The sequence below is a fragment of the Macaca mulatta genome, chromosome 3 (genome assembly GCF_049350105.2).
Source record: "Macaca mulatta isolate MMU2019108-1 chromosome 3, T2T-MMU8v2.0, whole genome shotgun sequence".
NCBI classification, from domain to species: Eukaryota; Metazoa; Chordata; class Mammalia; order Primates; family Cercopithecidae; genus Macaca; species Macaca mulatta.
This window is the reverse complement of record NC_133408.1, coordinates 1601774-1612105: the sequence shown is the minus strand read 5'-3', so window position 1 is coordinate 1612105 and position 10332 is coordinate 1601774. Positions and strand designations below refer to the sequence as shown.

The 10332-nt window shown below is 61.1% G+C and overlaps 1 protein-coding gene and 1 long non-coding RNA gene across 3 annotated transcripts; one reads left to right on the top strand and one right to left on the bottom strand.

The window, feature by feature from the left end:
- Positions 1-4061: 4061 nt before the first annotated feature.
- On the top strand, positions 4062-6322 carry LOC144339581 (uncharacterized). Of its 2 annotated transcripts, none has more exons than XM_077995378.1 (3): positions 4062-4351; positions 4829-5159; positions 5350-6322. In XM_077995378.1, the coding sequence occupies exons 1-3, from the start codon at positions 4119-4121 to the stop codon at positions 5455-5457; spliced, it is 672 nt and encodes a 223-aa protein (XP_077851504.1). In that variant the 5' UTR covers positions 4062-4118; the 3' UTR covers positions 5458-6322. The 2 variants fall into 2 exon arrangements, with proteins under 2 accessions (XP_077851504.1, XP_077851502.1); XM_077995376.1 differs by having other exon boundaries at positions 4063-4351; positions 4829-5206.
- On the bottom strand, positions 4787-8166 carry LOC144339583 (uncharacterized). Its single transcript, XR_013414756.1, has 3 exons — positions 7991-8166; positions 5336-5783; positions 4787-5148 (listed from the first exon to the last, which is right to left on the bottom strand). It is a non-coding gene; the product is annotated as an uncharacterized LOC144339583 (long non-coding RNA).
- Between the last annotated feature and the right edge of the window lie 2166 nt (positions 8167-10332).

Here is a 10332-nt window from a genome sequence, read left to right as displayed (position 1 = left end):
TAAACAAGTTTTACTGGGGTCTGAAGAAACTCCATAATGAGCTTCCTTGGAGACTAAAGGAGCTCCCTAAACCTCCGTGACTTGGCAGAAGGCAAGATAAGGGTGATCACCCCAGCACCTGGACCCAGTTAGATTCAGTAAATCCACTGAGGTTCCAGGGGAAGGTCTTCAGGACTCAGACCTTAGTGACAGATGAGAAGCTAATCACTCACGTCTTTAGAAGAATGCACACTTACACGCAGACACAGAGCTTCGAAGGCACACAGCTCTAGAAAACGTTGGTCTGGCAGTGATTTCCAGGCCTCCTCCCTGTAACCGGTTAACTCCCTTCTCTCCCAGTTCATCTGCGTCTCGTTACTGAGCCAGGAGCAGCCCCTACCCTCGCTTTGGTCTGGGAACGGTACCCACAGCTGAGCAGGCAAAAGCTGAGATTATCTTTAGCTGGTTTTGGAATCGGCTTTACCAGCCGTTTGCCCCTTCTCTAAGTTCTGGGACAGTTTGTCTACGTTTGTCAGCTGTTCCTTGAGTTTGGCACAGTCTACCTGGGAAGCCTGGGGCAGGCGCACACCCGCCTCTTCCGGGGTCAGCTCTGGCATTTTGTTTTTCCTTGGAACGATCTGGGAATTCAAACTTTCTGAATGCAGCTGCTCATAATGTTCTTGTGATTTCTTTGATCCCTTCTGTCTGAAGTTATTTTTCTATTTTCAGTTTCTATTGTTATAAATTATATATTTTCCTCTTTTTTTTTTTTTTTTTTTTTTTTTTTTTTTTTTTTTTTTGAGACGGAGTCTCACGCTGTTGCCCAGGCTGGAGTGCAGTGGCGCGATCTCGGCTCACTGCAAGCTCCGCCTCCTGGGTTCACACCATTCTCCTGCCTCAGCCTCCTGAGTAGCTGGGACTACAGGCACCCGCCACCGCGCCCGGCTAGTTTTTTGTATTTTTAGTAGAGACGGAGTTTCACTGTGGTCTCGATCTCCTGACCTTGTGATCCGCCCGCCTCGGCCTCCCAAAGTGCTGGGATTACAGGCTTGAGCCACCGCGCCCGGCCATATTTTCCTCTTTTTTGCTCATGTCAAAATCAATCTATCTTTTCAAAGTATGATCATTGGTTTTTGCTACTCATATTATTTGATTGTTCTCTATTTCATTGATTTCTGGCAGTATCTTTGTCATTTCCCTTTGTCTTATTAATTTGGGATCATTTGTGACATTGCTGCTTTTTCCAATTACGTGATTTGTATGATTAGTTCTATTCTCGCTTGACCTATTTCTTTCTTTCTTTTTTTTAATTTTTTTTTAATTTTTTTGAAAGAAGGTCTTGCTGTCTTCCCCAGGCTGGAGTGCAGTAGTGCTGTCATAGCTCACTGAAGCCTCAAATTCCTAGACTCAAGTGACCCTCCCACCTCAGCCTCCTAAGTAGCTGGGACTACAAGCGCTGTTAGAAATAGCAAAATTGTTAGAAACAGATAATCGGTGCCGTGAAGAAAAGTCAGCACAGAGACAGAAGATCTCTCAGCAAGGCCATCTTCACTTTCTTCAGAAAGGGTGCTTGATTGCAGATGGAACGACGGCGAGAGCACCCACGAACAAAGGAAAGGCAGACATAATTATCCCTTACGCATTTGGGTCGTCCTGACCGCTGTGTCCTGCATCCACTGGCTGGAGCAGGACCTCACAGTCTTTCAGATTGCTGAAAGCAATAATCACGGGGGCCCTGACGCCTCCCACCCGGGCTGTGACCCTGGCCTAGGGCTCCTCTCACCTCCTGCACCCCACAGCCTCTGGGCCAGGCTCTGGCTCCCACCCAGTCCCTGCAGCCGAGGGAAGCTGCTGCCTGCAGGCCTGGGGGCCTCCCTGTCCAGCTGCCCCCTCACCAGCTTCCGGCAGGGTCAGGACAGAGAGGGGGTTGCATATCCACTGACCCCAGCGGAAGCCTTGCCGGAGTCTCCCAGGCATGGGTGGACCCAGGCACCTGGGGCCAGTGGAGAGGCCACGGACAGGGGACAGTGACTGGCTCTGGGCCCCTCTGGGGACCATCCTGCACTGGTGCCCATGGGCAGCAGAGGGCACCCCTGACCATCCCTCCATGGCGTCCGTGGGAGCCTCAGCAGCCTCAGGGTCCAGGGGCACCCAGCTGTCAACTTGGCTGAGCTTCAGTGGGAGGGGAGGAGGGGCCTGCGATTGTGTAGGGACGAGGCTGGGGGAGCAGAGACTCCAGAAACCGTGTCCCACACCCTGTACTGCCCCACACTGTGCAGCCCCCGCCTCCCTCCCAGGGCCCCCCAGCAGCTAGGCTGTGACAACTGCTTGTGTATCGGGACCTGGCAGGCGGCAGGTCTCTGTGACCTTGGGGCCCGGGGTCCCAAAGCCAGGCTGCCCCTGGTTCCCCCACGGCCATCTCCAGAGCCACCACCGCCCTGCTCTGCCAACCCCGGCCCTCCCTCTCACTGCAGGGCGGCCTTGGACTCGCTCAGACCCTAAGTTCAGACCCTGGGGTGCAGAGGCTGATGGCCCGGCGCTGGCCTCCTGCGCCCTCCTCACCCCTGAGGGCTGCTCTCCTGGGCCTGCTCTCCTGAGGGCTAAAGGGCACCCAACCCCTTCCCCAGCTCTGAAACAACCCTCAGATCCTGATGCTTTTGGGGTCTCATGTTTGGGGAGGGAACTGGCGACAGCCCAGGACCCCCAGACCACGGAGGTCGCCCTGCTGAACACAAGGGTCTCTGCCTCCCAAGGGTGGGGACTCCAGAGGCCGGGCACCAGGGAGGGCCTTGCTCTGGGCCCTCCTGCCTGGCTGTGGCTGGCACCCTGGGACCCCAGACCCGGCTCAGAGAAGGGATGGCTGCATCTTGCTCCCAGCCTGTCCTGATCCCAGGCCCTCCGGCCACAGCTCCATAAGGTGGGCGCTGAGATGTCCCCGAAGCCCGGAGGCCCTGAACGGAGATGAGGTCTCTTTCCATGGACCGGCCGTGTGCCCACCGCACCCTCTCTTTGGGGTTTGATTGGCCCAAGGAATGTGAGTGTTTCTGAGAAGCCCAGATGTTACCCAAGCGCTAGGCCCCAGGCTCTGTGACTCCCATGTGGGGACAATAGAAACCAGATGCCGGGAAGCCGGGCTGGGTGGGCGGGCCCCTGGCAGCTGTGCGCTGCGTCCATCTGGACGGGTCTCTGAGCCCCCAGGCCTATGGACCTTGGCCTCATGGGAGCCCCAACTCTGTCACTGTTACTCCCGCCACCAGCTCCCACCGGCAGAGTGGGCGTTCTCTTGACAACTTGAGAAAACAGAGCTTCTGGGAGCCTGTGTTCCGACCCGAGCTCACGCAACTAGTGGGTGACAGAGCGGGGACCTCACTCGGTTCTGCCTGCCTCAGCTTTCCTGGCTCATCCAGCCTGGGGTACACCAGGCAGGATGCCAGCAGTTCCTCTGAGCCACGGTGTGGTCAGGCAGAGAGACAGAGGGTCTGAGTGGCCCCTTATAGATGCTGTGGTCCTGCGTGGAAACCCTCTGAGCCTCTGAGCAGTGGGGTGACCTGGGACTGAGGCCACCCATGTTCAGCTCCCTGCAGAGTGGGAAGGAGCCCCCCGCCCCGTCTCTCTGGGACCCAGCCGGAGTGGGGGCTGCTGGACTGTAAGGGACCCTAACCCTTTCTTCCCTACTGCTCCAGCCCCGTTAAAACTGCTGCACCCCGGCGGGTGGGCGGGATGTGGGGCAGCCCCGCAGCCGAGCTCCCCACTGCGGAGGGAGGGCCTGTGTGGGGCTCCCAGACCAGGTCCTAGAAGCCCCTCCGCCCTGCCCTGCGCTGCGAAGGGAACTGGGTGTCTGGGCAGGACCCACAGCATCAGGGCCGGGAAAGGGGCTTGAAACCCTGTGCTTGGGAGCCTGCCCCTCCCCCACCACCTTTTGGGCCCAGAAGCCATGATGGGGGCACAGAGGAAGGAGGTTCGGGCCCCAGCCTCGGGGGTCTCACACAGGGACCCCAGGTCTGAGCTGTGTCAGTCGTGCAGCCCTGGCCCTCCCCAGCCCCGGTGACCCCACCCGAGGGCCCCCACTGCTGCCCACAGACATCTCAGGGCCTCCCAGCCCGGGTCGGCGGCGCCGGAAGTGACTCCCGTCAGCAGGAATGCGCCGGCGGCCCGGGACCCTTCGGGGTGGGCTCTGGGGGGCCAGGTGCGGCCTCAGCGCCGTCACTTCCCGGGAAGCCTCGTCCCCGGGGTCCCCGCCGGCTCCTGCTGGCTCCCCCGTTCCTCTGAAATCGGAGGAACAGGCTCCGGGAACGCGGCCAGACTCCCCCACGGCTCAGACGGCTTTACAGAAATATTCCTGCCAGATGTTCAGAGCAGAGGCCAGCATGAGGTAACGCGGAAACTGAACCCGTGCAGCCCCGCAGCCCCGCAGCCGCCCCCGGGGCCCAGCTCGGGGGTTGCGGGGACCCTGTGCCGTGGGGGTCGTCCCTGCCGCGTCCGTGTCCCGGGGGCTGGGCCTGCCTGCGGCGGGAGCCCACCGTGTGCGGGCGGACGGGCTCAGAGCGCTTTTCTGCAGCGCTCCCTGGAGGGGGTGTTGGACCAGCCCCTGATGGGCGCCCGGGAGCCACAGGCTGGGGCGTGATGCCCGCCTGGGAGAGGGGTGCATTCGGGGGTCCCCAGAGGCGGCGCCAGCGCCCGGCACGGCCTGGGGGAGCCTCTGTGTTGCCAGCGCCGGGCAGCCCGGACCCCCCACCCTTTGCCTCATGGGCCCTGGGTTTCAGGGCAGTGGCCTCTCAACCCAGCGAGATCACAGCGTCATCGAGACTTTTTTTTTTTTTTTTTTTTTTGCGTCTCTTTGAAATGACAGTTCCCAGAACCAGAGCTTCTATGACGGATTCTCACCAGAAAATGAAATTCTCAGCGTACAGGCAATGGAACAAAATGAAATTAGGCCAGTGCACGTGGCCCAGGAAGCACCAGGGGGCCTCAGCGAGCTCCTGAGTTTCACACTCAGTGCGGGTGTTTCCGCCTCAGCCCGTCTCAGAGGAGTCGCTAAAGGAAACGCAGAGAGGGCGGGACGCAAGCCCAGGACCCTGCGGCTCCCGCCACGGGGTCGCGCCCTCCCTCCGGTATCCGGACCCTGCGGCTCCCGCCACGGGGTCGCGCCCTCCCTCCGGTATCCGGACCCTGCGTCTCCCGCCACGGGGTCGCGCCCTCCCTCCGGTATCCGGACCCTGCGTCTCCCGCCACGGGGTCGCGCCCTCCCTCTGGTATCCGGACCCTGCGGCTCCCGCCACGGGGTCGCGCCCTCCCTCCGGTATCCGGACCCTGCGGCTCCCGCCACGGGGTCGCGCCCTCCCTCCGATATCCGGACCCTGCGGCTCCCAGAGGCGCTCCCGGAACAAACGAGGGCGCGCAGAGCTCTCTTCCCCGCAGTCCGGGGCCACCGTCCCAGGGCCCGTGATTGACGGAACAGCCCCTGGAATTGAGCCTTGACTGTGTGGCCGGGTCTTTCCAGTTACAGGCGATGCTCCAGAAACGCGTGTTTTCCCATCTGGGAGTCAGTCTGTCGCAGACCCATTCCTGGATCGCCGATGTCGCCCACTCTCCCCAGAGGCCTCCTCCCTCCGACCCGACCGGTGGGAGGCCGCGTCCCCCACACTTGCCAGGAGCCCCGCCTGCAGCCCAGGCGTCTTCCCTGCAGCCACGGGCTCTTGTGGCAACGGCCGCCTCCCCCCGGCCTGTTTTCTGCCTTCTGCCGTCCTGTTGGTGACTGGGGAGGCCCGTGGTCAGTGAGGCCCCAGAGATCACCTGGGGGAGTCCTGTAGGGAGAGCCTGACTCAGACCAGCGTTGAGCCGTCGCACCCCCGCTTGGGACCAGGACGGGCTGCACCTTCCCCACCTGTGGCCCTGGGACCTGCCCCACCCGACCCCGGGGAGATCCAACCCAGGCTGCCTCCCGCCAGCGGACTCATTCACACTCGGCAAACAGGCTGGGGCCAGGCGCCGCCCTGCCCTAGGTGCCCAGCAAACACGTGGGCCAGCCAGACCCCTGGACCCTCACAGGGAGGAGATGGAGATGGGTTCACCCCCTACAAAGGTGGGAGGGGGAGGGGATGGCCGCCGTGCCCAGGTGCCAGGGCGGAGCGGAGGGCCGCGTGCACCACTTGGGCCCTTGGAGGGGCCGGCATGTGCCTCTCTGTCCTTGTGCCACTTCCACCGGGGTACAGGGCCACCACCATGGAAACCGCATGTGTAACCCCTGGAAACAGGGTCCTCCTGGATGAATCATGTTCTAAGTTGGGAGGAAAACTGGATAGTGGAGGCAGTAGGAAGAAATAAAAAATGTCTTTGTTCCACAGATGCTTGGAGGGCTTGGGTCCTCGGTGTTTATAGTGGGGGCCGCCTTCCAACACCACACCCTAGGAGGGAGTCACGGGAGGGCGTTCCGGAAACTCCGCAGTCACTGGGGAGGGGTCGCAGAGAGCCCCGCACCACCCGCCCTTGGGGCACAGTCAGCCCCCCACCACCGGCCCTCGGGGCGCAGACAGCCCTGCCACCCGCCCTCAGGGCACAAACACAGGGCCTGTCCCCTGCCCGTGGGCGCAGCTGTCCTGCTCCCTCCCAGAAGGCACTTGGACTTTTGTGGAAAAAGAGCTTCTGGGATGGAAAATCCCTGGATGAGTTTCCTCCCAGCCTTTCCTGGGAGTGGAGGACAGACCTCCACCCCCAGGGGGGAGGTCCAGCCAGCGCTGGGAGAGCGCAGGGCGGGGCCCCGAGGCTCCGCACTGCAGCCTGGCCCTGCGGGGCTGGGAGCACTATCCCCTCCCCGTCCACCCTCACTGCGTGGGCCTTGGTGGCCTCCTTGTCTAGAAAATTTCCCAGGTGGGGCCTGGGTTTTTGGAGCCCATGGAGAGCAGGTCCTCCACATCTCGGGTGCCCTGGGTAGGGCAGGGAGGAGACCAAGGCGTCACGCAGAGCTTGGCCAGCCGTGGTCAAAGGAGAGGTGGTGACTGAGAGACGTGGGAGGAAAAAGATTTTTAAAGGGGGAGGTGGGACCTACCCTGGGGCTGGGGTTGGGGGCTCCGCCTGGGCGTGGGCGGGGGAGGGGGTGCAGTTAGTCCAAAAGGGGAGGGGGAGGAGAGGGGTGGGGAGGAGGGGGCTGGCAGAAGCGGGGCCTGGGCCAGCAACCTTGGGGCTCCCACCAGCAGCCCTGAGTCTCCTCTTAACTTTCCCTGTGGACAAAGGCAGTTTCCTGGGATGGTCTTTCCTTCTTGTTCCACCCACTTTTATGGGTTTAAGAAAACCACTGACACAGGACAGTGGTGGTGGGTGATTCCCCTTTTCCTGCGCTTACTTCTTTTCCCGCGCTTACGTTTGGAGGCACCAGGGCTCCCCAAGGCGGACTGAGGGGCTCCTCTCCCTGAACGCAGGACCCCGATGGGGGTGGGGTGGGGGTGGAGGGCAGGCAGATTCCAGAAACAGCCCCGCCCTCCCCTGCCTCCCGGGACAGCTTCCTCTTGCCCAGCCCACCTCATGCTCCCTCCTCATCCCTGCCTGGCCAGGTCGTGCTGGAAGATGAGGGTCGGGTCCACCCGCAGGAGTCAGAGAGGCCCTGCCAGGGGCACTGCACATTCAAGGCCCTCTCCTCCATCCTTCTTCCTCTCCCTCCTCCCACCCTCTCCCCCTCCTCCCACCCTCTCCCTCCTTCTACCCTCTGCCTCTTCCCACCCTCTCCCTCCTTCTACCCTCTGCCTCTTCCCACCCCCTCTCCCCCTCCTCCTACCCCCTCGCCCCTCCCACCCTCTCCCTCCCCACACCTGGAGACTCAGACCCACCCAGGGCTGTGGACGATGGGCACAGTGGGGTAAAGGCCTGCTCCCCACAGCTGCTTCTGGGATACCAGACTGGGCCCAGAGTCCCCATCCGCAGAAGGGCCCGCAGGCCTGAGAAAGAGGAAAAGTCCCCAGGTCGCAGGGAAGGGGGTGTGGCTCGCCCCCTTCTTCCCTTTCTCTGCAAGCGCATTTACCTCCCCCCACACACAGGCGGGGCTGCAGGGCCCTTCCCAGTCAAACCCTGCAGTCCAGCTCTCCGGTAGGCCCCCCAGGGCAGCGGTTTCCTGGCTCTGTGCTTCCTAGGATTCTGGAAGCCGACTGGGCTCAGGACGGGAGCCCCATGGGAGAAGGATCTCTTGCAGGAATGGCCTGGATTGGGGCTGGGGGTGGACAAGTGCCAGAGACACCTGGGTAACTTCAGGAGAGAGGAGGGAGGGGGAGAGGAGGGGACAGGAGAGAGGAGGGAGAGGGCAAAGGGGAGAGGAGGGAGCAGTAGAGGAGGATGAGGACAGGGGAGAAGAGGGAGGGGAAGATGAGGGAAGGGGGAGAGGAGGGAGGGGGAAAGGAGGGAAGGGGAAGAGAAGGGAGGGGAGAGGAGGGGACAGGAGAGAGGAGGGAGGGGCAGAGGAGTGAGCGTGAGAGGAGGGAGGGGGAAAGAAGAGGAAAGGGGGAGACGAGGGAGGAGGAGATAAGAGGGGAGAGGAGTGAGCATGAGAGGAGGGAGGGGGAGAGGAGGGGACAGGAGAGAGGAGGGAGGGGGACAGGAGTGAGCATGAGAGGAGGGAGCGGGAGAGGAGGGAGGGGGAGAGAAGGGGACAGGAGTGAGCGTGAGAGGAGGGAGCGGGGAGAGGAGGCAGCGTGAGAGGAGGGAGGGGAGAGGAGCGAAGAGGGAGAGGAGGGAGTGTGAGGGGAGGGAGAGGGAGAGAGAAGGAAAGGGGAGAGGAGGGGGCAGGAGAGAGGAGAGGAAGGGGGAGAGGGAGCGGGAGGAGGAGGGGAGGGGGAGCGGAGGGAGCTCACCCGCCGTGGGGTAGGGCGTGAGGTGGAAATCAGCCCCATGACAACACTAAGCTCAGCCAGCACTGGGATTCAGGATGTTTTATTTTCATGCTTTGTGTGGTTTTCATATTCTCCCCAAGACATAAGCATCACTTACAATCAGGAAAGATCCCTGAGGAAAGTGCATAAAGGGATCCAAAGCAGGCGATCACACGTCTATAAACATGCTTACAGCACGGTGGCCGCAGTGGCTCACGCCTGTCATCCCAGCACTTTGGGAGGCCAAGGTGGGCAGATCACCTGAGGTCAGGAGTTTGAGGCCAGCCTGGCCAACATGGCGAAACCCTGTCTCTACTAAAAATACAAAAATTAGCCAGGCATGGTGGCGCGCGCCTGTAATCCCAGCTACTCAGGAGGCTGAGGCAGGAGAATCACTTGAACTCAGGAGGCGGAGGTTGCAGTGAGTCGAGATCGCACCATTGCACTCCAGCCTCGGCGAGGAGCGAGACGCCATCTGAAAGAAAGAAAAATGCTTACAGCAGAAACACACCAAAGTATTAGCTCTGAATCCCGCTCGGTAGTGAAACTAGATGTTGCTTTACGATTTTAAAAAAAATTCACTATGATGAACATGTATCTTCTTCACAAGAGGAAAAGTGAAGTTTACTCTGAGTCATCATTGCAGAGTTCCTGTGAGGCAGAGGCACCTCTGGGCCCCACCCCAGGCTGGAACCGCCCTGAGCCTGACCCCCTCGCTCAGTGCGGCCCCAGCCCTGCCTCGGAGAAGTGCAGGCCAGGCTGCAGCATGGGACCCGGGGAGGAGTCGGACCGTGGCCTGGAGCTCCGAGTGCTGCAGCCTGCCGTGTTGGTGTTATTCCCACGCCATCTCCACAGCTCCTGCCGCACCCGCCTCGTGAAGTGGGCACCCACGCTGCAGACCTGCTGGCGGTGCTGGTGGCGTACTGTGAACTGACTCGTGAAACCACCTCTGCAAGGCAAAACGGGCCATCGGCCACTGGGCCCAGTGAACACGTCCTTGTGTGTTGGGGCGTCTGCGTCTCTTCCATTTTACAGACCGTGTGTCAGCCACCTGCTGCTGTGTGCCTGTGGCGGGGCCCTCGCTGCAGGGAATGCCGTGTTCTTGGGGTTTGCTTACACAGCAGTTACTATTTCTTTTCCCAAATCTGCAAGCACTTCTTGCAGATAGAACAGCTAAGACTCGGGGAGGCCAAGAGAACACGGAGGTCCTGAAGCCCCCTGTGCTTGAGTCAGGAGCCCAGAGGCTGGTGCCACAGCTCCAGGCAGGCAGCACCAAGTCTCAGCACCCACAGCCACAGTGTGGATGACATCAGTGGCAGGTAAATTGTCTGTACAGTAAGTGTGCAAGGCCAGGCACGGTGACTCATGCGTGTAATCCCAGCACTTTGGGAGGCCGAGGCAGGAGGACCCCTTGAGTCCAGGAGTTCGAGACCAGCCTGGGCAACATCGTGAGACCCCCCCCCCATCTCTACAAAACATAAAAAATTGGCTGGGTATGGTG

Excerpts from the sequence above, each read along its gene's own strand:
- LOC144339581 (XM_077995376.1), top strand. The coding sequence starts at position 4,119 with ATGCGCCGGCGGCCCGGGACCCTTCGGGGTGGGCTCTGGGGGGCCAGG. Across the intron at positions 4,352-4,828 it reads AGAGCAGAGGCCAGCATGAG|TTCCCAGAACCAGAGCTTCT; the intron begins GTAACGCGGAAA and ends TTGAAATGACAG. Across the intron at positions 5,207-5,349 it reads ATCCGGACCCTGCGTCTCCC|AGGCGCTCCCGGAACAAACG; the intron begins GCCACGGGGTCG and ends TGCGGCTCCCAG.